The 27,927-nt window shown below is 42.9% G+C and overlaps 1 protein-coding gene across 1 annotated transcript in view; it reads right to left on the reverse strand.

The window, feature by feature from the left end:
- The window catches only part of svep1 (sushi, von Willebrand factor type A, EGF and pentraxin domain containing 1), a gene marked incomplete at its 5' end in the record, with an annotated part of 98,356 nt that extends 70,654 nt beyond the window's left edge, over window positions 1–27,702 (reverse strand). Inside the window, 2 exons of the mRNA XM_083993222.1 lie at window positions 2,092–2,347; window positions 27,145–27,702. Coding sequence (XP_083849348.1) covers window positions 2,092–2,347; window positions 27,145–27,702 — 814 coding nt within the window. The remainder of the gene's footprint in view (window positions 1–2,091; window positions 2,348–27,144) is intronic.
- Between the last annotated feature and the right edge of the window lie 225 nt (window positions 27,703–27,927).

Consider the following 27,927-nt stretch of genomic DNA (forward strand, 5'->3'; position numbering starts at 1 on the left):
ACAAATACGAGTCGGCATCTGCCACAGGAACACATGTACAAGAGGCTAAAAACAAACGGCCACATCCTCTGTTCCTTTGATACAATCACTAAAAAATCAGTAGTTACTGATAAAAGCCCATAAATCTGAGCTGAGACGGTTTTCTTTGATGCTGCCAGAGCCAATGAGGACAAAGTCGGCAAAGTGAAAAAAGAGGATCAGGAAGAAGATGAAGAAGTTATAAGTTTTATGTATGTGTACAGTATGTATATATATATGTCTATACTGTATATGTATGTATACAGTATGTATATATTTGTCGTGTTATTCCTGGTATGTTTGCCTCATGCACCATTTTATTGTAAAATGTTTTGAGACCATGTTGCATGGTGATTCTACACTTTAAATAAAGATTGATTGATTGAAGAAGAGTAAAATGAGGATGAGGCAGGTGAAGACGAACAATAAGAAACAAGAAAAACAAGATGAGGAATAGGAAGAAAGAGGATGATGAAGAAGGAGGAAAATGAAGAAGATAAAGAGGATAAAGACAGCGAACACAAAGACTTAAGACAAAAGACAAATACGATGAAAAAGATTAGGAAAAAGAAGTAAACCAAAAAGAAGAAGGGAGTCGGTAGGTAGAGTAGGTAGGTGAAGGTGAGGATGAATATTAGGAAGAAGAGAGGTTCTGGTGTCATCTCAGTGATTTGCTCCATGCGCAGCTAGAGTGGTTTTTGAAATGTGGCTCCGTTGCTAGAAAACAAAAAAGCGTCTCCTTTGTGAGGCTTGTGTTGGCAGAGCGGCCGGGCACACTTCAGGACAGAGCGTGAGAGTCGGCGGAGGCTGAGCTGATAGTACGCTCTGTGTTTGGTTTTCACTCCCGCAGCCTTATCCTCGCGCCGTCTCGCTGATCTCTGCTGCTGCACCTACTGTCTGGAATTCCAGCGGCGGCGGTGGCGTGAATGTGAACATGCACGCAACAGCCTGCGAGAGTGCATGTGCGTGATTTACAGCTTTCTACACGGCCGCTGCTGTACTTAGCTGTGATGTTTTATGGCTGTATTTTACGTCTTAAAGCCGCGAATGAATCCCTCTTTTCACCAAATTGTGGGAAGTCCCCCTGAAGTGTGGGAAAAAGCGCTCTGCTCTGTCCAATCTGCGCAGACACGAGGCCTAATCGTTGTTGGCAGCACACTGCAGAAAAAGACCATGTGAAATGTACGTTGTCAGATTCCACTGAAAATATTATCTGCTCGTTTATAAGTCAACACTGAGTTTTAACAGGGTCAAAACCTTCATCTGAGAAATATTGCTACAGGTCAAATGGAGCATTGAGGCTTCAAAGAGAAAAAGCGCAGTCACGGTAACTCAGACGTTAATTTACCAAAACATAGGGCTTCATGTAGCGCTACTGTAAGCAGCTGTAGTGAAGGTGGGAAGGGGGATCTGATGTTTCTCTGCAGTGTGAAGTAAGAACACAGATGTGTCTTTGAACGGGGGTTCCCAAAGTGGGGGTCGGGACCCCCCGGGGGGTCGCAAGGCGCCGAGAGTGGGGTCGCCAGATGATTTCCAGGAATCAAATAACATTTGAAAATTATTAGAGATGTAATTGTTAAAAAGATAAAAAATAATAGTTAAAATTAAAAAACCATGCAAATAAATTTTCCTCCCTTTTCTTTAGATGCCTACAGATCGTGTCTATTGGGAAGATGATGTCCAAGTGGCTGTCTCCAAAAAACTCATTAGGAGAGATTAACATAAATGTAAATGTGCACAGCAACAATGTTCACATGTGCACTCAGCACTATAGTTCATGATTTGCACATGACAGCAACAATGTTCACTCATAAGTTTCATGGATATTACTTTGATTGAGGTATTCTGCTTTTATCTTTATCTAGCTACAGTATATATAAAATCGCTCCCTTGTTGTGAGGCTGTTCTGTTCTTCTGTGTCGTGTTTGGATACGTCAATTGGTGCGTGGGCTTTGTGTGCATGTCACCTCCAGGGATAGTGTGGGTCGTCAGTCAACGGCACCGTAATTTTGGGGTGAAAAGTTTGGGAACCCCCTGTCTTTGAATATAGTGACCTGACCTCATTCTTCTTACCTTCATGCAGTGCGCGACGAGCGAGCGCCTCAAACTCTGCAAAGTTATGCACGAAGTAGCAGTGCTGATCTTTGGGCTGCGACGCCATGTCGTGCAGCTCCCTGATGTTTCCCTGCCAGATGCCCAGAGTGAAGATCTCCACGTTGCGTTCCCTCAGAGCGGCCGCCACGGGCCGGGGGTCCCCGCCGTTGGAGTAGCCGTCTGTGATGAGGAAAATGACCTTGGTGGCGTTGGCACGGGAATGACGCAGGATTTGCTGCGAGAGTGGGGAAAAATGTACGCTCATTAAGTTGAGAAGTAAAAATGAATCAAATCTTTGTAATACTTGGTTGGTTGAACTTCGAGAGGAACTTTCAATTTAGTTGCATCATGAAACCCAAGAAACCAAAGTATAAAAGCGACAATTTGTGGTTTTACAGGGAATTACATACTGGACTATTTCCTGGCCAGGCACAGTGACTTCCTGAGGTCTTGTCATCACTGTGATGAACTCCCATAAAACACAGATTGTCATTTTTTTTTTACATTTTGGTTTTTGTTCAAACTGAACAACCATAACATGACATACAGTATAGGTGGACTTTGTTATGTCACGACAAAGTGCTGCATCTTGTCTTTATGCTTAACTCAGCTAGACATTGGCTCCACCTTCATGTTGAATGGGCGGATATGACAGTGTAAAGCCCATTATTGTGTATTCCCAAAAAAGTCCAACTATTCCTTTAAAGTAAAAAAAAAAAAAGATTAAAAAAAGTTGAATAATAGTAGACATTGCAAAAAACACAAAAATGAAGCTGACAAGCGAGACAAAGTTGTGTTGTTCCTGCATTTATTATAAAGTTTTGTCCATTCAAATACACACATCCATCCCACGCATGGCTCTGCCTGCCAGCTGCCACCAGCACAGCTCCAGCTTTAGTGACATGACTAAATTGAATAACGAAGAACGTCACACACAACCACTAAAAACAGTCCTCAATTCTTGGGTTCCTCAAAACCCTACATCAGCAGGAGAGGCAACAAGGGCAGGACGGGGAGGAGGGGCAGGAGAAAAAAAAAAGGTGGGGGGGAGAAAGCTCTACAATTGTAGTTATTTCTCTTACAGACTACAGACTGCCTGCCAGTGGTCTGAAACCACGAGAGAACACTGGGCAACGCAGACCGGGCTGCTGTGTCCGCCCCAGACACCGGCTATAGTTCCCAAACTAACTTTAGCCACCGTTTACAATCCACCACATACAATTAGACAGGACATTAAAGTCAGAGAAACATATCTTTATTTTCTCTGGAGTAAAGAGAAAAAATAAAAAATAACAGGACCATCTGCTAAGCTTCGCTGAAGGAGGCCAAGCTGAGAGTGTCTGGGTTTGTTGTAAGCGTGCTTTAAACAAGGTTAAAGGAGTCAGTGGATGAAAACCAGCGAACAATGGATGAAAAGAAAAAGATGTTGGAGCAATAAGGTGGAGGAAAAATGAGCCAAGATGAAGTCAGTAGGACAGATATCCACTTACTGACTTACTGAAAGCCCAGAGAGGTCATGGGTATACTATAAAGAATTTAAGACTGGAGCGAAACAAAGGATGTGTGTGAGTCCAAACAGGACGTAATAGCTGCACATGACAGAATGTGAAATACAGGAGGCGCAGAGAGGAGACATGCGAAGGGTGTGACCACCGGGGGAGGCCAAACGGAGCAGGAGAGAGAGCAAGAGAGAGAGCTCTGGTCTTTATTGTCTAATTGGCTAAACTTCAAGCGGCTCTGGCAGGAGCGACGTAATTACAGAGCCCGTGGAGCGAGGGAGTGAAGGAGGGCAAAAAGGAGGATAGAGAGAGAATAGAGGAAGAGGGAGAGCTATGGTGCCTCTGATCCTCAAAGCTCTCGGTGCTCAGGGGAGGTTCGCCTTGCGCGCGCTCCCAGCTGTCAGTGGCTGCCACCCTCCCTGGTCCTGCTTGGCTCCTACATCCGTGATGTTTGTGCCTATAAGCGCTAAACATTTATAGCCTTTTCATGCCAGGGCACGACGACAATGAGTGGATGTGTGTTGGTGTGATCGACCGTGTCCGCTTTAAGTGTTTTTCGGGGTGTTTTTAGGTCTTTTATTAGGCGTCTGCTCAAAGTGCTGCTGGGTCACAGCGGTTTCTGCGCTGAGCCATGAGTCAGTGGCTGGTGTTAGCGAGTGTGGAGATGCCACCAAACGGAGCATACGCATGCATACCCACTAATAACACCCTTCTGAATAGTCTCTGCATACTTTAGGTCAGAGTATTAACATAAAGGCCACCGCAGGAGCCAGCGTGTGGGAAGGGGATGCCCTTTACAGTAACTCTCTGCATGTACCTTATCATTCAAGGCATTTTCACTGCAGATAATGATGCGGCCGCAGCATCCGACAAACAAAAACATTCACACTCACATCGACAGGAGGTGATTCACAAAACAGGGAAGAAAACAAGTGTATAAAAACTAATGAATATTATCTACATTTTAGCAGATTTCGCTCCTAAAAACGTTTTGTTCTGATCATTATTGCTAAAGAATAAAGAAACGAGTGGTTCTGTCAGAGCTTAGGGATGAAAGAAAGGTTAAACCACAAAAGGTTAACAGACATGTGTGAGAGACAGCCAACAACATGCTATAAAAGCTCTGGCAACTGCAAGTCATTTATTCTCTTGTATCAATACCAAAAAAAAAGGTAATCTTTTCGTAAACTAAACAGATCCACTTCACAGTCAGGAGTCTGAATGCAAGAGAAGACTTAAGGATTTAAGTGTTACTTTCTTAAGTTTCCCAGCTCGTAGCAGTCAAACACCTTGAACAGCTGCGTGTGTCAGCTCCAGGCCTCTCTGCGTCGTACATTGCATGTATTTTTTCAATTACGCACTTGGCAGGCCCTTCAATGCAGGCATTAGTCCAAAAGAAGAGATAATAAGCCAGCAGCAACGGGGCAGTTTAAGTGTGTCTGGTGTGGAGCCGATGATATCTGTCAGAGCAGCAGCGATAGCACAGGGACGAGCGGGCCCGGAGGGATTAGCGGTAAGAGCAGTGAATCTGTCCCCGCTCCAACACGCCTCAGACTCTGGCAAGAAGCAAAAGAGAACAGGGAGAGATGATGCTCCATATGTGGAGCTGGTGGCTGCTTCTACAGAACAAATGTAGTCGAAACTGTACATACAGTTTAATGCAGGGGTGTCAAACGTGCGGCCCGGCAGAGGGTCCAATCCAGCCCTCAGGATGAATTTGCCAAGTGTGAGAATTTGAAATTTCACATATTTTTATCAAGAAATTTCAGGTTGTTCATCATATATTTTGTAAAAGGATAGTTCATTAACTGTAAACATCTTAAAGAGACCCCGAGGAGTTTGCTTTTGGTTATAAAAGAGTCTCATATTAGTGTGGATGAATCTACGTTACCCATATCGTTTTGTTTTTATAGTTATTTTGATATTATTATTTAGTGGTCGACTCGCCCAGCATTTTCTGGTTTCCTGGTTTCCCGGACGCTGCCCGGCGGGTCATGGGAATAACGCCGTTGGATCGCTAGTTGGCATCATTTATGGTTGGGACGATGGTACGAATAGTACGAAGACGATGGTATCTGATCGTCTTTGAACCTCTGACTTTCGTTCTTGATTAATGAAAACATTCTTAGCAAATGCTTTCGCTTTTGTCCGTCTTGTGCCGGTCCAAGAATTTCACAGTGTGCGCGGGAAATATAGTGTTTTTCGCTTTCCAAAACTCCTTGTAGTCACTTTAATAATGTACTAAAACAAAGGTAAAAATTCAATGTTCTTTTTATTGATGGGTTATTATGCTATTATTTTACTGGTCCTGTCCCACTTGAGCTCAAACTGTGCTGTTTGTGGCCCCTGAACTAAAACGAGTTTGACACCCCCCTGGTATAATGTCATAATACTGCTGCACAAATACAGTTGGAGGGGAAAAAAGTGTACAAATGCACTCTTTTATTAGAGTGGCTATAATGTTTGTGGTTTGATAGACTGCCATTCAAAGCACGAAAACCCAACTTCTGTTGTTCATTCAGTATGAATAACTACTTGAAGTCTCTGACGAACAATAAATGTATGAAGTGATGAGTTCAATAAGAAATGCATCACAACTCGAAATCACATATTACCATATGCGCCATAGTCCTGTGGTTTGCCAAACCACCGGTGAACTGCCAGTGTTAATAAATGATATAGATAAAAGGTGAAAATATGAATCCTTAATCTGACGGTTTCAACATCTCCAAACAGATGCTTGTATGAATCCAACTTCAAAAGCAAGGCACCTCGCTGCAGCTGGCAAGAGGGACTAGGAAACCTTTCCACACCTTGAGGGGCTAACGACGGTGCCAAGGTACCCCAGCTGTTAATCAAAGGCTTATATATGCATGGCAGCTATTCTGAATGCTAAATGAGGACCCCCTCCGACCCCCCTCCACCACCACACTGCTGGCCTCCAATCAGCCCCCCCTGTGACTTTGATCAGAGCCTGAACCCACCTGGCTTTGAGCAAAGCTGCTTAATGATTTGTTTCTCTCTGTGTGTTTGCAGCAGTGGGAAACCACAGTGAAAAAAAAAGAAAAAAGCCAATGAAAAAGTGAGAGATGGAAAGACTCTCATAGTCAACTTTAATACATGAGTCAAATGTTTAATATTTTTATTAATTTTTGCATTTTTTTCACGGACTGCCAAAGTATTCCTCTTTGATTTGGTTCGCTATTAAAACGCATTCATAGAAACGTACAGGTCAGTCAAATTAAGTGTTGGCTCAGTTGCCCCGCTGTGCAGCGCGTGTGAATGAAGATGAAGTAACGCCAACACCTCACAGTACGATGGATTTAATCATGCAGGTGTTACCGTTTCCGTGTGGTGTTCTTTTTATTTGCAAACACCGACGCCGAGCAGTGAATCCTTGCTGGACCCTTACATCACTTTATTACGCAATGTGACTCCCTGCTTCTCTGCAAGCTCCTTCAGCATTAGCTTTGGTTTTTATATGAATTTTAAATGTCTTTAAGCTCTTGTTAATGAAACGTTAGATCTGAAGCTTGCTTACACTTCTTTCCAGGCATTACATGGGCAATATTATTGTTCCAATAAAAGGAAACCGGTTCTTGGATCCCTGCATTTCTGGCTTCATTCATACTCATCTCTTCAAGTGTGTATTATAAAACTATTTTGTTTACATTTAGCCACATGCGTGCATCTCCGCTGGCCAGATCTCAAGTCTGACTGGAATCTGTGCTGGTTTTCCGAGGCTCCGTCCAGAGGGTGGACCACAGCAACAGCCGAGCAAACTAAGTAATAAATATCCACAAATTAAACACAGGCAAATCACTGTTTGCACAACCACACAGATCACTCAGCGGCCAAACTTATCAGGCATCAGATAAAGACTACAGTTGAATACAAACACTAACGTTGAATGTTTTCAGTCGTCACCTTGACTCCAGAACGTTTCTTCTTCTGCCAGCACCGGAGAATGAAGACCACACCAGAGTCAATCAATTATTGTCTTATGCAATTTCTTGTTTCCCTGGGATCCACCTTTCAGAAGTAAAAACAAAAATCTTATTTGCAGCATTCCACAGGGGATATAAAAACGAAAAGAAAAACGCAACCCAACTGCATCCGTTCGGGAAGCTTTCTCTCCATCAGTCGGAAGTGAGAGCGCTTGTTTTTACAGGCTATCTGCTCTTGGCTTGGGTGGTAAGAATAACAACAACAACACTGCAGGATCCCAACAATTACAGACACTAGACTCAACTCTAGTGTTGTTGAGCAACATCTCAGGGACACATAGTTTGGATATTTGAGATAAACTGGGTCACTTGCAAAGACACTTCCTGGTTTCCTGGTCAAATCGGTGAAAAGCCGTGATCTTTTGTGCCACAAACAAGTTGTTTTTGTTCCTCACAAATTGCATGCCTCAAAGAACTTCAAATTAATCCTGAAATGTTTTGACTGGACAACACATGTAAAGCACATGTATCTCCTTCTCTGTTTGCATCACTGAATATTTGCCATCAAGCTTCTCGCACATTGTTTCATGCCACATAATCTCTGTCTTGCAAAACTTTATTTCACAAAACTTTCCATGCACAGAAGGGAGTGGGTGAGACTTACACCATGAGGGTAAGAAGCTTGGTTTCCACATGGGCCACCCAGAATGCCAAAGGCCTTACAGGTGGCCTTGTATTTCTTTTAAGTATATATACTGTAAAACATGTATCAATAAACATTTCTTAAGATTTTAGATTGGTTTCCTTTCAGCCTGTCTGTTTCTGTTAAAGACAGTCTGTTATGTTAATCAACTTGCAGAGACTTGAAGCTTGTCTCAGATACAGCAGGCAAGCCATCTCATAAATGTCATATCATGTTTTTGGCAATGTTGGGTTATAATTGCAGGAGCTCTTTCATGCTGCTGCATTTGAGGAAGGCTCCAACACCCATGATTTAGAACTGGCTGCCAGAGAGCAATGCCTGGAGAGGTGCTACTACTGTATGAAAACCAAACCTATGGTGTTTTGTTTTAAAAAGGTTTATGTTTGCATGCAAGGTAATATAACTGGTCAAAAATAATTTAATTCAAAAGCTGAAGAATTGTTCCTTAAAAAAACATGGCATGCTTTGGGGAAATGTTACGTAATGAATCAGGCACAGATTGACTAATTTTCTATTTTTAGGTTTTTATGGTGAATAACTTCTCCGCCGTGGCAGGACAGGCAGCTGAACCCGTCCTGCTCTCCAGCTGTTTCTTGACAATCATTCAGGACAGGCTAGAGTCAGGAACATACAAACCGGAACGACACCGCGCTCTGTCTGTGGCTCATGACAACTGACACCACAACAGATATTTCTGAGTATTGCTTCCCAGTTGGAACAATAAAATTTGTCTCTGATTTATGAGCAATTCAATACAGTAGGAAGTGAGCGCTACAAGTTGTTGGAATGTCAGAGCATATGTTAATGACATGTGCTGAAGGGTTTCTGGCCCAAGAAATAATACAATGCTCCTAAAAATGTACAATTTGATAGTATTCATATTGTCAAACCTAGGACACCATGATTATACTAGGATTTGGGGGGGGGAGCACCTTCGGAGGAAAATAATGTCCTGATCAATTTGATTTAGATTAATATTATAAATATCAATGTATAAATCATAGAAATATGCTGCAACACTGTATGATTATGAATCAACCTCCTATTAAATTACATTACATTAATTGCTTGATTGATTACATACTGTATTTGTACTGTAACTGTGCTTGAAGAAAAGTGGATGCAGTGGATTTTTTTGTCTGTGTGTGTGAAAGATCTCTCATCAATCATTGTTGTTATAAGTAGAGGTTTTGAAAACCACAGAAGATATTTTTGAAGTTAGGCAGAGACACCGTGGATAATTGTTAACCTGTCTGGGCTACGGCCGGCAAAATGTTAGGGATGGAAAACTATTCCTAGAACAACAGAGTCATTACAGGAAAATACTCCCAATTTGGCAACCGCTGACTTTGCTCACCACGAGCTAATGATTTTGAAATCGTCACTAAGGTCTGCCTGTGTAATGTGGATTTGTAAACAGGCCCGAAGTGAACCCGTTTTCACTGAGAAGTGTGTGACGGCATCCAGAGTGATGGGGGAAGAGAGTGCGGACAGTCAGTTAATTGCCAGACACGGTAGACTGGACGGCTGTGTGTGTTAGCTTGACTGTTTCTGTCACAACACCATTCATCAAACTCAACAACTCAACCAGGAACGACGAGCGAGGGCGAGACGCAGAGAGAAAGACACAGAGAGAGAGAGAGAGAGAGAGAACCAGAGAGAGAGGTTAATTCCACAATGTGATGCCAAGGGGAAAGGCTATCTTGGCTGGCAAATGAGAAACTTGTTCAATTATCCAGCCTCTGGCCTCTGTCTTGTTCCTGGTGAAATGAAGCACCGAGAGACGCATTTTAGGCACTGACCATGCTGCAATCGGACACGGCATTCTGGGTAATTGGACGAGGAAATCCCGTTTGATTGAGTGGGAGGAAGAAAAACAAAAGCAGTTACGGACTGAGTGCCACTTGGACGATGTCGGGCTGAGCCTGGTTTGGCTCCTGTCATGTGTTTTTTTTTTTGGTATTCATAATATCTGCCATGTTCATGGCAGGTGTTTGATATTCTTAAAACTTAAATGTATTGTGTCTTTCAATATGTCCATGTATGGTATGTTTTCTTATTGGATTTCATACTATAGAACATGTGAACTCATTTGTTTTATTTTTGTGGGCACTTGCATTTTGAATATTGTCCAGTCAAAATGTGCAGTCACATAGTCTGCACAATATGAAACATAAAACCGTGCATGTTACTGGCCAGTTTCATTCATTGTATATTTTGGAGGCCTGCATCGTTTACACTTTTAATCTGACGAAGACCAGTGTGCTGCAATAGCAACTATCTTGATAATCAATTAATCGTTTATGTATATTTTTATGGTTTCTGTTTGTCCAGTGTGAGGGTTTGTTTGTTTTTCCATTCTAATATTGTCGTCCCTGCGTTTTACAGAAAATCTCAAATTAAAGAAGAATTGGCTGATTAATGAAAGGTGGAAATAATCGTTAGTTAGAGCTCTACTTATATTAGACTGTTATGACTACGTTATAAGAGCACATACATCAAATTCAGCTTTTTGTAAGTGGTGTCTAGGAGTTACTTTGTGATTTCAAGTAGGAAGTGAGAGTGATAGTGTAGCAAGAGTTTTCTTCATTGAATGTTGTTCTGTTTAGGCTGCCGTTTACAGAGAAACTGTACTGCTGCGAGAGAGAAAAACTGATTGATTTATATGTGTACATCCTAATACTTAATTCTGGTATTTCAGGTGATCTTCTGCCACTGAGCTGTGTGGTTTTGGTGAAAAATCATCTACGTATGACAGAAAAAGCGATTTTTCCACAGAATTACGCTGAAGAGTGGAGGAGATCCCATGAGTTATGTAATATTGGTGACACTCATGAGATCATCGCCTCGCTGGCCGAGCACAGCGCAGCCACGGCATCATCTCCGAGGCTCGGCTTCAATTTTTTGAAGTAAACAAAGGCAACAGTGTGGTGAGGCTCTTCTTGACTACAGACTGGTGCGTTGAGAGAAATGCTTATACGTAGGGAACGATCTGGGGACTGTCGCCTGCTCAAGGCATCCGTGAAAATGTATCCCGTCTTGTCCCAGACTTAGCTCAGACCGCACTGCACAGACATACGCTGCATTTTCCTTTGTTGTGTTGACTGTTGTTGCTGTAGTTGCATTTCTTCTTCGTGTTCCTCTAGCTCTCTCTCTCTCTTTTTGCTTGTCCTTCCATTCTTTTCTTCTCCTGAGGGGTTTGTTTGTCTTGGCCCCAGCTGGAGGGGGAGATTTCCTCTAATAGAGCGGGGAATTGGAGAGACGTCAGTGTTTGTAGTACAGATTAATGGAGAGGTTTCAACTTATTGATTCTCCTGTTTATTCTGGACTCGCCCCTCGTTGGTAGGATAAATTATATTAGACCTCATAACATCAAGAGGAAGCTCATGCTGGGAGGTCATATGAGGGAGGGGGGGACACATTTTGGGTGGTAATGCTTGGGGATCATATGGAGCTGGCGTAGGTTGTTTCGGTTTCTAAAAGGGCTTTAAACCTCATCATAAATCAAGAGAAATTTGGAGCAAAGACGATGTTGCACATAGTTGCTCTGCTAAAAAGCTCACTGAAATACCAATACAAATATGCTGTTGCTGGGAAACACCTGTGTTTGGTGTTTGGATACCCTGAATTGAAACTGATCATATTTCTATGCTTTTGTGCTCTCCTCTGAAAATTGGTCGGGGGTTCTGGGTGATCGGTATCGTGTCTTGTGGGACGAGTTTCTTGCCAGGGTTCCAGACATGAACTGATTAAAGTTGAGGCGATTGCGTGTTTTGTTTCTATATTTGGGCAACTACTTGAAACAGGGTTTCTTGCCGATGCTGACAACACAACTAATAGTTCCAGGAGACTGAGATCTTGCACAATCAGACCTTAGGACATGTTTTTAGGGAAGATCACATAAAAAGCAAACAATAGAGAAGGCAGGATGTAGGCTTTATTTGTGGATTCACTTTCGTGTACCAATTACCTACTTAGTCATTCACACAAAGAGACATACAGACAGTCAGACAAACACGTACACACACACACACACTCAGCAAAGAAAACAAGCCAATGGAATCTGGCACTCTCAAACTCTAACCTCAACATAGCAAGTGGTTTACTAATAGACCTACACGCTTTAGCCCATAAAAACATGTTATTTAGTTTGCCACTACTGGCTCTTTCAAATAGTTCTGGTTTCTTTAGGTGCCAACATATGACGCTTTTGGTAATTCCTAATCTTAAAATGCCAAGATAAATCCATACACTTTAAGAACTTGTTTGATTTGTGTCTTTAATTACAAAGCTGTGGACTTTATGAGGGTTTTTTTTGTGAGCACGGAGCAGCAGAGGTGCAGTGTCTGAGTGAGTTATCGCTACAAGATGAACAGTTGCTTCTGTGCCAGTTGATGCGTGGGCATGGCATGTGTTTGACTGATTTTAGCTTTGTAATGAGAAGATGAGTTGAGTTTTAGTTTTAGTCGTGATTAGTGCACATATGGTTGGAAATCTTTGAAATTAATATTAAGTTTCCATAATCATTAACCCTAATATCAGGCTTTTCTTGGTAGAAGTTTGATCCAAAAGAGTACGCACCATGGTTAAAAGAATCATGGTTTCAACAGCATGGCAGCTCAGTGGAACTGCTTTTTTTCCCACTACGAGCAAGAAACCACCGGTTTCTAATCATATACCGTACGTACATGGTTGATCATGGAAGTTGAACCCAGGCCACCAAAGCTGCTGACAGTCAGTTCCTGTCCTTGCTGACGCCTCCCCGACCTTTGACCTTGCCAACAGGGTATTATTCTTCAAAGCCTCCTCACCACTCAGTTTCTGAATCGCACATTTCACTTACAGTACACACACACACACACACACGCTTGCACACAGGCTGGTGTCGGCAGCACCTATCAATCGCTGAGCAGTATTTTAAGAGAGAGGGAATCTGTGTGTGTGCGTGTACATGTGTGCATGCACGCTCAGTGGAAAGAACAGAGTGTGAGTTTAAGTGAGTGAGCGTGATGTGTGTAGGAAAGCGTGTGTTCCCGACCACATGTGTGAAGTTACCCAAACGGTGTAAAGCTGTAGACACGTCCAACGGTGAACTAATTTTAATGTTGTTTACACTTAACTACTAACTACATTCGTTTTCATCAATAAAACATACAGTATGACAGAACGTGTGATACTGATAATCAGCTAATGATAAAGAAGAAGTGTGGGGGCGGCGTTTAGCTCACTGGGTAGAGCTGCTGCCCCATGTTGAGGCTCAGTCCTCGGTGCAGGCGGCCCCGGTTCGAGTCCCACGTCGGACGGCCCTTTCCTGCGTGTCATTCCCCCACTCTCTGCCTCCCAATTTCCTGTCTCTCTCTCGACTGCACTATCAATTAAAGGCAATAAAAGCCCAAAAAGATATACTTTAAAAAAAAAGAAGTGTGACATGTGATAACAAGAAGAACACAGGTGTAATTAAAAAACTTAACTTAATTAAGGCTACATTCCTGTTATTGGGTTATTGTGTGCATGGTTTACCCCGAGGGTGCGCAGTCATCATCAACGTTATCATTTACATCTGTGATTTTCCTGCTATGACAAGTCAATATGCCTGCTGTGAAAAAAATGTCTGCTGGAGAAACATAAGTAGAGGTCTTCAGTTCTAGCCTGGTCCCAGATGTCTGATTCACCACCCACATCTTCTGTTTTTTTTTTTAGTAGAGGGGGGAATTGAAATAAGTCTGGCGTTGTGATCACTGACAGCTTTTTCCACACTCAGAGAATGAACCGAGCCAATCTGAGTGTCGTAGATGGTGTTTACGAACTGGAACTTAATGGTCTTGTACCAGCGCCAGGAGCCATTGCAAACAAAAACGGTGACACGCAGCGACAAAAAATCGATGCAGCTCTCCCTGGGAAGCTCTTCAGGCGCCAGTGTTTTGTCAGTTGGTCAAATAGTTTCACGCAAAGTTACACTTAATATCTTAATTTATTGAAGAGCTGAGTGTGTAAATCAACGACAGAAAAGAGCACTGACAAAGTATTAAACTGTTTTGTGACAATAACCAAGTCTACTTTATGTGCGTGTGTGTGTGTTATACATGTTTACACACTGGGAGCTGAAGTGGTGAAATCTGACCTTATAAGCTATGACCAGCTTCTGTAGACTCCCCACATTCTGCTGTACATGAGATTTTTTATGACAAGCTTACACTCCTCCTTTCTGCAGTCATTAAATTAAAAACCTCTTCACTGGGGAACAATTAACTGTATGTAGGTTATGCGCAAAAAACGACACAGTGATGGATGCGTAGTGGGCCGACGTGGAGAGGTCTGGAATTACATTTGTTTCCGTCGAGGGGGGGGGGGGGGGGGGGGGGGGGGGTTACGGACATCTGCGTTTAACAGAGCCGGGAAATGTAAAGATTGTCCTCTCCAGTCTCCTCTACTCAGCTATTTCCAGTGTTCCGAGTGACATTCGAAAGGGTAATTTCGACTTAAGAAAAGTGAATAATTTCTGCTGAGCCTTGGTTGAAAGACAAAGTGATTCGTGGTAATTTCCACTCTGGCAAAGTGACTGACTGCTGATGCATGTAACAGGGGAGCAGGGGCGAGCGAGAATCAGGAATACCTCTAGACAAGGTAACCCAACACTTGTGTGACACATGTTCATGAAATCAAATCAGCCAATGGCATGTCTTTATTATCCTGTGCTTTGCCTGGCTCTTCATATTCTCTCGACCTCTCTGTTCAAATTTCATACATTTGGTCATGATGATGAAGATCCCTCTTTCATAAGTATGGTGACGATATGAAAAGATGTAAGAGACTAACACAGATAAGTATCCGCAACCGCAGAGCCGCAGTTATTTCCTCCTAAGACTGAGGCTGAGTGATTGTCCTGGTGATGGGCTGTAGTGCGGTTCGAGCGGTGGTTTGGGGTGTGTTTTCCATCTGCCATCATACAAATAAACTGTTGTTTAGCATGGAAAAAAAAAAACATGCACACTGAGGACAGAGAAAAATGAGTTATGTTTTTTTTTAAATATTCTGCAAGCATGTGCACAAATACTATAAATACATCTATCTGATACATTGGACTGATTATAGGAACCAATGCCAACCTGTCTGAACACATTATACTGTATATACTTACAGTTGCTCCTGAAATCTTAAATAATGTACACATTTGTGTTATTTTCATTAGAAGCTGGCCATATTCATTCACATTGTGTGACAAGTGATGAGTACACACAACACAATTACCACAGTTTCATTGTATAATTTAGTTATCAGTTTCTTATGGAGCACTTTTTGGTTCCCACCTGCCGTTGTTTGCAGGGGGACAGGTGTGAATGTGACGGTCTGTGTCTGCTGTGATTATAGAGGACAGTAAAAGAGAATCGCACCTGGAGAACATTTGCACATACCATTCAAATCATATGATTAAAAATGGCTTAAAATGTTGTACTATATGGACGAATGATTAATACCTACCAGTTAAGACTGATCTGATCAGAACAAAATAAAAAAGCTTTAGATTAGAGTTAGGTATGGACAAAATAAATACTCATAAACTTGCTTAAGCACACATATGTATTTCATATAGACATAAACAGACAACACACGCGCTCCCTGTTGTTTCCACTGGCCTCAATCACCTCATTTTCATTCTCTAATTCCTTTTTCTAACTGGAGTCGCTGGTTTTGGCCAAGAGCAAAGCCCAGTTATTTGACCGCAGCAGCTTTAGCCCGAGGCCAAGTGGGACACACTCCACAGCATCCAAACCCGCCCGTACTGTATACACTGAAGTCTACCGAAGAATGTTGGGCCAGACCCTCGGGGCAGGAAAACTGGGCGTGATGCAGAGAGAGAGAGAACTAGAAACTTAATAAATTAATAACGAGACAGATGGACAGATCACCTTTGGAAGACTGAGACAGTGAAATACAGTCAGCATAATTCAAACCAAACAGTGGAGGAGACAGTGACTACAAAACTCAAGCAGCTTTTGCAGAAGCCAAATACTTTATCAGCAATAACTGCGAGTAATTTACAACCTCTCAACTATAAGTCTAGAGCGACCAAACAAAGCCTCGCCGTCGGTTTTTCACTTCACAACTCCTAACAGACGGCAAAACTTTTCAACCTGTCGAAAAGTGAAACACACATTCCACATAATTATTGATGTACGGCAAAGATCGATTCAGATCCTCTCTATCCGTCTCGTCTCAAGCGCTTTCAGAGCCTCCAGAATCTGCCTGCTCCTCTTGGATCCGTCCAACACGCATCAGTTAACTTAACGAGGGTTTTTCAACACTTCGTTACACAAGCCACCACCCAAAGCAGACAGGCTGAACTGGCAAAAAAAGAAAAGAAGTGGTATTGCGGCAAATCTAATCAGACTATGCTGCCTTCTGTGGAGCTGAATCTGTCTCCTTAACAATTCAACACCAGGAGGACTGTTGGTGAAACCCGAGCTTGGGCTTTTCTGAGTTTGTTTAACGTCTCATATTGGTGTTTCTAGACAGGGAAGCCCCGCTGATCTCCCAAAGAAAGACGTAAAGAAGATGAAGAGGGATAAAGCAGATCTGTTGAGGTCTTACATCGCCAAGTCTGTGGCTGCTGTAGCGAATACAGATGGGAACAGGATGCTTGGAGACTTGTTAGAGGAAACCAATGACCTTGGATTGGGCTTAAAAAAACTGTTGAACTGAAGTTTTTCGTTCCAAATGAGATATCCAGCATTTGGAAAATCTATTAGAAAATGCTTCAGAGCAAAAACGTTTGAAACAAATTGTGCTGGTATTTTTCGAGATTGTAAATCAGCAATTGCTAGACTTGAGCTCTCACACGTTCACAGTCAAAATAATTTGCATATTGAAGCGATTCTACCAAAAGGCAGCGACCAACTTCAAAGATAAGAGCTTGTGGCATCTCTAGCAACTGGGACCATTTCAAAGAGATCTCTGTGAGGATCCACTGCCCAGTTTTTTCCAGGTTGCACATGTTCGATTCAGGTTGGGTTTCTTATGAGCCTTTCTGCACCGTAGTGAGCTGCAGATGCACTCGCCGCCATGACCGCTGAACTCGGCTGAACTCGGCTGAACTCTCCAGTGTGCATATTTCTGCTCTAACTGGCTACCTGTCAACACTTCCCCAGATATGTGATAATCAGAGAGTTTTAAAGGGCCCTCGGACATGGACACATGGTGACAGAGAACGAAGTGAATCACACTTGTTAGAGTGAAATTATTAAAGAGTAGTGTATAAAACATTAAAATAATGTAAGGGAAGTCAAGAATGTATTACAGTTTTGATCTATGACACTAATCTGTAACTGATCCTGGGAATAAAATCATTTTATAAATCACAGCTTTGGCTTGGATTCGCTTTGAGGGATGGTTTCACATTAATAAATGACTCATAAGGGTGCTTGTTATTTTACTGTCATGCTCACTTTTAATCTCAACTCCTCCTTTGCCGATGCCTTATTTCATCCTTTCTCCTGCAGCAGCCACGTCTCGCTTTCTTTCTTTCTTTTTTTTTCTAAACTTCTAATTCCAGTTCTGTTAAGGTCACTTGCATTAGACCAGTCTGCATGTTACACTTGTGTGTCTGTCTGAGTGTGAGTGAGATAATGGTGAATGAGGAGCCCTCGGGGTCTTCTAGGCGTCTTCCAGAGTTCGGAAAATAGTTCCCCTGTTTCTGGAAAATATTCAGTATCCATTTCAGAGAGGAGGGCAGGGGTGAACGCAGTGTGATGAGAGATGGAACAGGAGTGATCCGGCTGCTGTTAAGTAACAAAGGGAAACACCGTCTGTACAATTAGACATTAAGAAGAACAGGAGCGCAGTTTAACCAGTGTAAAAGGAAAATTGTAGTCAATTGTGATTTGGTAAGCGTAATGTTTTGTTGATTCATCAGAAATTAACACAACGGCAATAAATTAGGCGACATAAATAACTTTTTATGCAGAATATTCTTTGGTTCCAGCCTCTCAGATGTGCTGCTGTTTTACATCATTTTCAGCTGATGCTCAAACAAAACAACCCAGGAAATTGTCTGGCCCTACACATCAGCAGTACCTCCAAAAATACTAAAAGAGAGCAATGGAGACAGTGATAAAAAAAAGAAGGTGGGGCCAGTAAAGACAAAGAGTCCCATCGAGAGGCACCGCTGATGTTAAATGATGGGGATAGTTTTGATTAGTGACATAGACGTATCCACAGACCAAAATTAAATTAGATTTTTTTTTTAAGCTAAGGAGATGTTGAAATATCACTTCAAAGCTCACAGTTTCCGAACAGACGTATTGTTGATGACAACACTGACAAAGAGCAGCTTCAGTCGAAGCTGCGTGTGAGAAAAAATGCTCCAAAGCATATTTGAGGTTGACGGACAAAGCTATAAAATCAGAGAATGGAGAATTTTCCTGTCAGAGTGATTCAGTATGAAGAGGCCCAGAGGAGCAGAACCTGAGACTAATGCATTTCTTCCTCCTAAACCCAAAACATACAACTCACACACACACACACACACACAGTCATGTTGAGTCTATTGTGTCGATCACCATGACAGTGTCTGAATAACTTTCCAAATACGCCTTGAGCATTAGTGCCAGGTAAGCACCCAGTAAATTATGTGTGTGTATGTGTGTGTGAGTGTGTGTGTCAGGAGTGGACTTGCAGATGCACATTTCCAAATGATCTAATCTTGTTACAATTAAATTTCAGGGCCATCAAAGCAAAGGATGTTGCGTTGAAGCCAAGATTTAAGTTAAGATACTTGCCTTACAACAAAAATGACATCAGAAATGAAAACATCATCAGAAATGTTTGTGGAATAAACAAGATTCAGCTTTGCATTAAAGAGACTTGAGTCAAAGAGGCTGCGAGACACTGATCTGACTGATCTTCAACATGTGCTACAGAAAAGTTTCAAGCTACACTTTGCAGTTTATATCCATCTGCATTCACTCTGATCACAGACACTCTGAGGGAAACGGTTTATCAGCTGCCTAACTTGACTGAGAATAAATAATGTGGAGGTTGTCTGGGACATTTTCACTGCATACCAACTACGAGCTTCAGAAACAAGACTCTGTATTATCCCTGCAGTAGTTTGAACCGACTTCGCGTTACAAATGCGAGGTAGAAATAAATTCTCCTTCACTAAGGCTCGATCTCTACGCCGCTGAGTTTGTTTTATGACAAAAAGCAATCTGTGCTGTGTTAAAGCTGTACTTTACCGTCCTGATTAGACGTCCCACAGATTCATGAGGTGCTATGTACAGTAATGGTAGTGACCCACATCCCACGACAGACTACAGAAAATGTAAGACTGCTGCTGAGTGTCTGTGGATGTTCCTGTCTGGCTTTGGTCTTATCAGGGTTTTTTTTTTTTTTTTCTGGCTGGAGGGTGAGGCGGCCTGTCTGCTGCGTCTCTCTGTCTCACCCATCCCTGCCGCAGCAGGCCCTCTTGATACTGCGGAGGAGGAGGAAGAAGAGGAAGAGGAGGAGGAGAGGCAGACGCACTGTGCGGGAGGAAATGATTAAGGGTGAGATGGCGGGAAGTGGCAGTTGCACAGACAGGAAACAGAGCCTTTTCTTATCATCTTATCATGACTGGGTCCAGCCCTGGGGACCAGATCAAAGAGATGCACCTTGCTTTCATTTGTTTTTTGCGGAGGGAACCTCGTTTGCATCGGCTCTTTTGCTGAAACTGTAGCCATTTGTTTTATCCTTCTTCTCTTCCCTGCGAATTTGGCCTCGAAACGCTTCTGTGAGCAAATTATGTTTACTAGAAATGAAAAAAAGTCACTCCGCCATGGACAGACTTTTTCCAGCATCCAGGTGATGGATGGTGTTCATTTCCCCACTTTCATTTGCTGTGCTCATTACTGGTTATTCAGAAATGAAAAAGACTCCTAATCATTAACTTCAAGCGTGTGCATGTGTGTGTGAGCAAAGAATGTACAGGGACCTCTACAGCTCATCTCCACTGGCCAAATATAAGCAACTTACACAAGCCTCATTTAATCTAATAGACAATGTTTTGAAAGACAATACCGCATATTTCTGCTGTAATGCGTCAAAGCTGACGACGAGGACATTCCCCTGCCTGGGACGCTGCTGGGGAGGTCTGTGGCTCTGTGGAGGAGGAGGAGCGCGTGATGGAAAAGTCCAAGAAATGGGGGAGAGACGGAAAAATAACGCTGACCCACTGGAATGAGGCCTCACAGACCCGACCCACATTATTTGTTTCACTTATTGCGGCCTGGCGAAGCTCGGTGAAGAAAGGTGTAATATGAAGTGTGATTGACAAGTGATGTTCTTCGATGAAACGTCAACACTGGAGAGATGTTGGCTCCTCTGACTTAAGATTTTTAAACTGGAAAAACCTAACCACCTCAACTATCCCGCAAAAAAAAGTGTTTTTGAATAATTCAAGGAAAGAAACAGATCTTCATGCAATTGCATTACACTTTCACGTTTTACTCTCTATATGACAGTATTAGTTTACAAGGTTTTGGTAGCTGCAAATTCATAATGAAAAACACATCTTGATCGGTTCAATCCACAGTATTGGGCTGAAACATGGCAGAATTTACAGGCTGTAGGTCGACTTCACACATTTATAGACATGCTGCACAGGTCTATAAATGCATGCACACGGTTTCCCAAGCACACGCTCTATAATATGACCTCTCTGACTTATGTATGATGACAACCATGTAAAGACATGCAGCTGCTACATAAACTCTGTGTGTGAGGGAATTGTATGTGAATAATGACCGTGAATATACGTATGTGTGTGTGTTTTCCCATCGAGCTGGGCACATAGGAGTCACTGGAACTTTGAGAGAGGAAGCGGAGGAAAAATAACCCACCTGCTGGTCCAACTTATACAGATTTCAGTCCCAGAAGCACACTGGTTGGCTGGCACAGCAGAAAGCTCCTTTTTAATAAGTGGCTCCTTTTAAACGCTGGTAAACTACTCTAATATCTGTTTTGACCCAGATTCAGGCAAAGCAGCGCACCACTAACCAACAGTCAGGTAAAAACATTATAGCCACATTCTTTCTCCCAATTCCTCGACCCAGGGCTTTTTCCCCCCTTCTTTCTTTCTTAGGCTTTTTTTTCCTGTCATTCTTCCATTTCTCTCCCACTCTTTTTCTTTCATCATCTCTCTTCACACGCTGCCCATCTGTCTGTGTCTTATGCAACTGTGAAGGCAGACTGACACAGTGCGGCCGCCAACTCCAGTTTAGTGCTCAGTGTTTCTCTGCCAAAGCCGGGGCCTGCCTGCAGAGAGCAGGAGGGGGTTTTATCTGGCAACGCATGGCAACCCCAGAGGCAAATCTTCAGGATGGAGACAAGCGATGAGACAAATAAAAAGGAAAAAAACTAAACAAAAAAAACAAAACAAGTGGTGGCATGGATTTTTAAACTGGCTATTACAGATACAGTCATTTCTCTCCTTGTATTTTTATTGCTGACACTCGTATCCAAAGCAAGCTCTAATAAAAGCAACAATGGAAAAAAACGTAATTCCTGGATCAACAAGATTGTTAGCAAACCAACAGAATAAAATGAAAGGCTTTAAGCCATACTGCCTTGAAGAAGAAAAAAAGCCAAATGCATGGAAAATAAATAAAACGAGAGCTGAAAAGAACAGGAAAACAGATTGAGTTTTTTCAGAGCAATTACAGTAAACAGAGGGGAGATGATTGAACTACGTCTGTCTCAGGTACAGTACCACACTTATTCTCACGAGCCTACCACAAAAAAAAGAGAGAAACATATACTAAACTCATCAATCAACTACTTTGTAGGAGGGTCAGGGAAAGCACTGGAAACCTACTGTACATGGTGAGTGATGTCATCAGTTAGCAGGTTATCATGTCTGACGCGACGTTGAGGAGAGACAGACCCCGCAATGAGGCGCTGTGAATCATCACTGTAAAGAGCTGCACTCTACATCAACTCGTGTATAAATGTATGACGTTCACCGACCTACATTATTTCACACAGACACAGAGTGATGGATTCTGTGTGCTGCGATATCTGTTTGTTGAATCATATTTGTTAGACTTTCACAAACTACTGCAACCATTTTTGTTGAACAGAGTAAAGTTTACCATCGATTTGCTATTGTCATGGTAAAACGGTTTCATAGTAGCGCTGATGTCAAAACAGCGTCCAACCTGAAAGGCCTCATTTAAAGATTTTGTCAAATTGTCTGACAGCATTTGAGCTGGTGCCACGTACCATGTGGGCAACAGAAAAACCATCAATCATGTCCACTTCACACAGCGACTGGCCAGGTGTGCAGAGATGTGAAAATGGGCTGGATGATCTAAACGACTCTTTTACGTTCCTCTTTGTTTCTTTCATTCTTTACATGACGAACTGTCACTGCTGCTGTGTGTAAAAGATTCAATGTGAAAGTCTTTGAGGATTGAAGGAAAGACTGTCTGAACACTTGTCCCCCTTTTTTTAATATATATATATATATTTTTTACAGATAATTACTGTACATCTCAGCCGTGACAGTGATTGTTGAAATGTGATGTCATTTCTAAACAGAGATACTGGCGGATGTTTTTAAGGCTACAATTGTTCATCTTACTACTGTTATTTAAACCTTTTTTTAAATGGTGCTAAACATGGATACTCTCTATTGTGCACTTTAAGAAGTTTTGTATTCTCATCAACGTTTTTAGGGCAAATGTTTTGCACTTGTATCTCTTTATAGATGATTGTGGGCCTATATCTGAGGGCAGTGTCCTTCTTATCTTATTCTATGTTTTATGTACCTAACTGTCTTATCATTATCTGTTTGTTTCACAGTCCTACAGTGTATGTCCTAAGTGCGAAATGCAATTGCTTTCCAATGTGGATTTTACCGCAGATGGCAAATAAATGACTCTGACTCTGTCTCTGTATAACATGACACATACTCTTGCAGCAAATGAAAATCTATGAACTTGAGAGATAATCTTAATCGTCGATTCCCGTCTCACCTCCACATAGCCGAACCACTTACGTTGTGTCAAATCGTCAGACGGTCAGTCACAGACAGCATTGTGTGAGGGGTTGCCTGACCAACCGTCTGGCAGTTTCGGACGGAGCAAAGAGCTGAGACCGTTACGAACAGCTAAAAAACGCTTTTGTCTTTAGATGTGGTCAGATGACACATCACGCAACCTGGTTTCCTGAAGCCTACGACACCATTAGAGCGAGCTGGGGGAAGGTGGGGAGACTGATTGTTTAAAACACAGTAAGTGTACAAATATTAGACAAACACTTATTGTAATATTCACTTCAAACTAAGTGAAAAGCTCCTGAATAAGGAGTCGTTTTGGAAGCTGCAAACACTGATGCTTTAAACCTACTGTATGATGTATTAGGTGAAAAGAGAGACAGCAGAGAGACAGGGAGAGACAGAGATGAAGAGTGCTGGAGGAGAGCCCTGTCTCTACATGCACGGCTGGTGGAAAAATGTCTCTCTTAATGGATTCCAGCTTTCTACAGCACTTAGAACAGCCAAGACCAGCCAAGGGAATAAAATATGGCATCATTATTATTATACTGCAATTCTCAATTATCCTCTCGCTCTCTTACTTTCACTGTCTCTCTCTTTTCGCTCTAACGCACGTGCGCTAATATCGCATAGACTTTTTTTATACGCACACGCATTATTTTCCCCTTGAAACCTAAGATGGATACGTGGGGAGCTGAAACACACGAGGGCACGTGTAGGGGCAAAAGTACAGAATCGGTAATTACATGCACTCGCACACATCGCAAAAAAAAAAACTCACTCACACACCCAGACAGTTGCTCTGCAGTTCGGTCTGTGCACGATGACAGGCGGATATGCGCCTTGTAGATTAGTGTTAGCAGAACTATCCTTTATATGGCTAATGGAAAGAGACGACAAACAGCTCTTAGTTTCTCCTTCCAGTCACATTCAGACAGATGAGTAAAAAAAAAAACAGAGATCAGGCTATAAATCACAGACGGCCTGTTTCTGTTGTGTTTTTTTTTTTCTTCCCCTCTTTGACATCATTTCCTTGATCATGCAAAGACGTGGTGAACGTCAGACTGAATCTATCAGGTGTGGCTTGGTTTCTGGAGTACCGGTCGGTTGGTCGGTATCTGCTAGGCTCATCTATCTTTCCAAAAAAAAAAAAAAACCCTCGGCTCTGCGTGTAGGCTGCACGTAGCTTTCCCATTACTCATACGTCGCTCGTGTCGGCCTACAGATGCAGTACTGGAAAGAAATACAGGAGTGTTTGTTGGCTGTGTGGATATCAGAGAGAGATATCAGAAACTCGATCTTTTACTTTAATCACACTTTCAATCAATGACAGCCAACTTTAGAGCCTGAGTGGCGGTGCGGCCTGCCATCTCTGGGTGATTCAGACGACTACATCACTTGATAAATCACCCCAAACATTCTGAGTGTTTGTGAATAACGATAAGGCACTGAAGTTCCCCCAGAAAGCCTTTTCTTGGTATTGTTGTGGTCTCTAGCAGCTGGGAAACGGCCAGCAAGCCCCTTATCAGCACTTAACTAAGGAGGGCGAGCTGAAAATCTGTCCTGAGGGCGAAGCTTTCAGCGCTAAGCCGAGGAGAATACGGTCCAAGGCTATTAGCTTTATACAGGGATGAAGTGAAGGGTAAACCTGCCAAAAGTCAGCTGGACTGATGTGAGGCATTTATTAAATGTTGCAACACATCAAAGGGATTTATACTCGCAGACTTCTTTATCAGGAACACCTGTGCACCTGTTTGCTCATGCAATTATCCAATCGGCCTATCGTGTGGCAGCGGTACAAAGCATAACATTCTACAGATGCAGGTGGTGAGCAGCAGAGAAGCATCTCAGGACATGATGCACACTGATCCCTCAGAGCAGAGAGGATCACTCACTGTCAGCCAAGAACAGAAATCTGAGACTGCACTGGGCACAGGTTCATCAAACTGAACAGTTAAAGACTGAAGAAATGTAGCCAGGCCTGATGAATCTGGATTTCTGCTGAGGCTGCAGATGATTAGGAGTCAATATCATGTATTCATTGGATCCAACCTGCTCTGTGTCGAAAGTCTAGGTTGTTGGTGGCGGTGTAATGAGGATGGGAAATTATTTCTTCACAAACCAAAAGTTGTCTCAAACTGGTTCCATGAACATGACAATGAGTTTGGGCCATAAAGAACTGGAGCTAAATGCTGAAGGAGGTGTTGTCCATTATAGGGCTGGGTATAAAAAAATAAATTTTCCAACTCATATCCATCTGCATTTGAAAGATCCGATATCCATTCATAAAATCCTTACATCGATCTTTTCGTGTATGCCATTGCACTGTTTACTTCTGGAGTGGGTCATGTTAAATAAATGTGTATAAATGTAACTGCTTTTCAGTCGATTTAATGTAAACATGAATAATTTTAATAAAACACCAGGTTAGAGAGTTTCATCTTTGTACAATTTGCAACATTAGTTTTTTAAAACTGGAATATCTCCAAATGAATCAATATCGAATCGAATCGGAACCTTGTAAATCGGAATCAGATCAATTCAGTAGATCAGTAGCGATACCCAACCCCCCTAATCCATTATCAGTAAGGTGTAGCTGATGGTTATTCACCTTTACACTGAGTACTGTCTGGGTGTAGTCACTGCTACTCTTCTTTGTTTAACACCACATCACTGACTTTAAGCAGATGATGCATCAACATGTCTATCTATCTGTATGTGGACAGCTGTTAGCTCTGTTTTCATGTGGGACTGCATTTAAGTGAGTGAGACTGTTTACTGACTTCAGTGAGTGCACCCATTTAAAAACACTTAGTTTGCATATTTGTCCTTGTGCCATGATTTTTTAGCCTTTTTTTTCTTTCATCTGACTTCAAAATAACAGAAATAACTTTAAAAACTGGCTGCTGCTGCATTTCGTAACAGATTTGCAGACCCCAACAGCACCGGAGTGTTGTCCCGTGTGTTCTTAAAAAAACGTTCGAGCTCCGAGGCTGAAGGCAGATCTGAAGCATGGGGCTGAGGTGTGTGTGTGTGTGTTTATACAGGACCGGCCCGTATACCACCAACACAGCTTTTACAGCTGGGCTGTTTGGACTTGACGGATGAACTGTGCCATATGTCCTGGGAGTCATGCGGTTCAAATCAACAAACCATAAACAAGGTAACATTTTGACCCTGTGTAACCCCAACGTAGTAATCCCTGCCTCCTTTACAAACAAGCCATTCAACCTGTGTTGCTTCTGTTCAGGAGCCAAAACTGTCCAGAGTTATGAAAATAGGCAAAGGAAGTATCGGACAAAATCTTATCAGTAACCCTCGAGGAAGCCAGACTCACACATAAAACGTCACAGAAGACACACTGCAGACGCTTAAGATACACCAACGAAGAAAAGAAAAAAACCCTGGGCTTGATTAATGTGTCTCGCTCTCTGTTCCACTTTTCCAAACCTGTGGGTTCCTACGTGTGTGTGTGCGTGTGTGTGCTTGCTCTTAATGGTATTTTTATCACTGGAAACTCTTGAACAATTAGCTGGCAAGCGGCTTCCCCCTCACTATCTGCTGGCGTGTAACGTGGAGGAAGCAGGGAGCAGCGGCGGCAGCAAAAGCCATGCTGAGCCTCATTAACATCAGCCTTTACTGAGCCACAATCGCTCCCTGGCGGACACACACACACGCACACATACACATACCGAGACTGTGTGGTCACAAAGGTTCCTGCTGAAGCGAAAGGGGGCCAAATTCATAGAAAATGAGAGAGTGAGCAAAATCTAAGAATGTGCAACTGACGCACGTTGCTTAACTGGGATCAGCTTTCGAGCCACTTTCACTTGATCATCAGGTCTGACTCACCGCTGCCCTCTGGAACGCTCCTTTGGTGTAGGTGCCTCCTCCCCGGTAGTTGATGGCCGGGATCTCCTGATTGAGCAGGGAACACTTGTGCTGGTGCGACTTGGGCGCCGTGATGTGGTCCACCCTCGTCACCACGTGGGTCTTGGACGAGAAGGTGACCAGCGCCACCCGGGTGTCCTCCGGCGCCACAGGGAAGTCGGACAGCATCTTGCGTACGAACCTCAGCTCGCTCTGGAAGTTGTTGGCGCCGACGCTGGAGGACTCGTCCACCAGGAAGACCAGGTCCAGGCAGGAGCTCTTCTCGCGCAGCTCGCGGACGTTGCGCTTGAACGCCTGGCCGAGCCGCTCCACTTTGCTCTCTACGCTTTCCGACAGGTTGCCGGCCGAAGACGAGGAGGATGAGGATGCGGTGGTGGTGGTCAGGGGCGACATTTGCCTGGACCGGCGGGACTTGAGCTGGGGTTGGGATTGCTGGGCAGCTGTGGTCCATGCATCCAGCATGCACAGGACCAGAAGACAACAAGTCCATGTCGGTGATAAAGACCTTTGAGAAAACATAATGACAGTCAGCACAACACCTGCAGCGAATAAGAAGAAAGAAAAAAAACAAACAAAAAAAACAACGTGGATCCTCTCAGGAGAGATTCAGTGAAAATATCTGTCTTATGCCTGCAGTGTGCAGGAACATCTCAGACAGCAACAGTCCAGTGCAAAGTTCCTCAAAAGCATTGCTGGATGAAGAGGAGGCTTCTTCTTCTTCTTCTTCTTCTTCTTCTTCTTCTT

Source organism: Trachurus trachurus (assembly GCF_905171665.1).
Source record: "Trachurus trachurus genome assembly, chromosome: 18".
NCBI classification, from domain to species: Eukaryota; Metazoa; Chordata; class Actinopteri; order Carangiformes; family Carangidae; genus Trachurus; species Trachurus trachurus.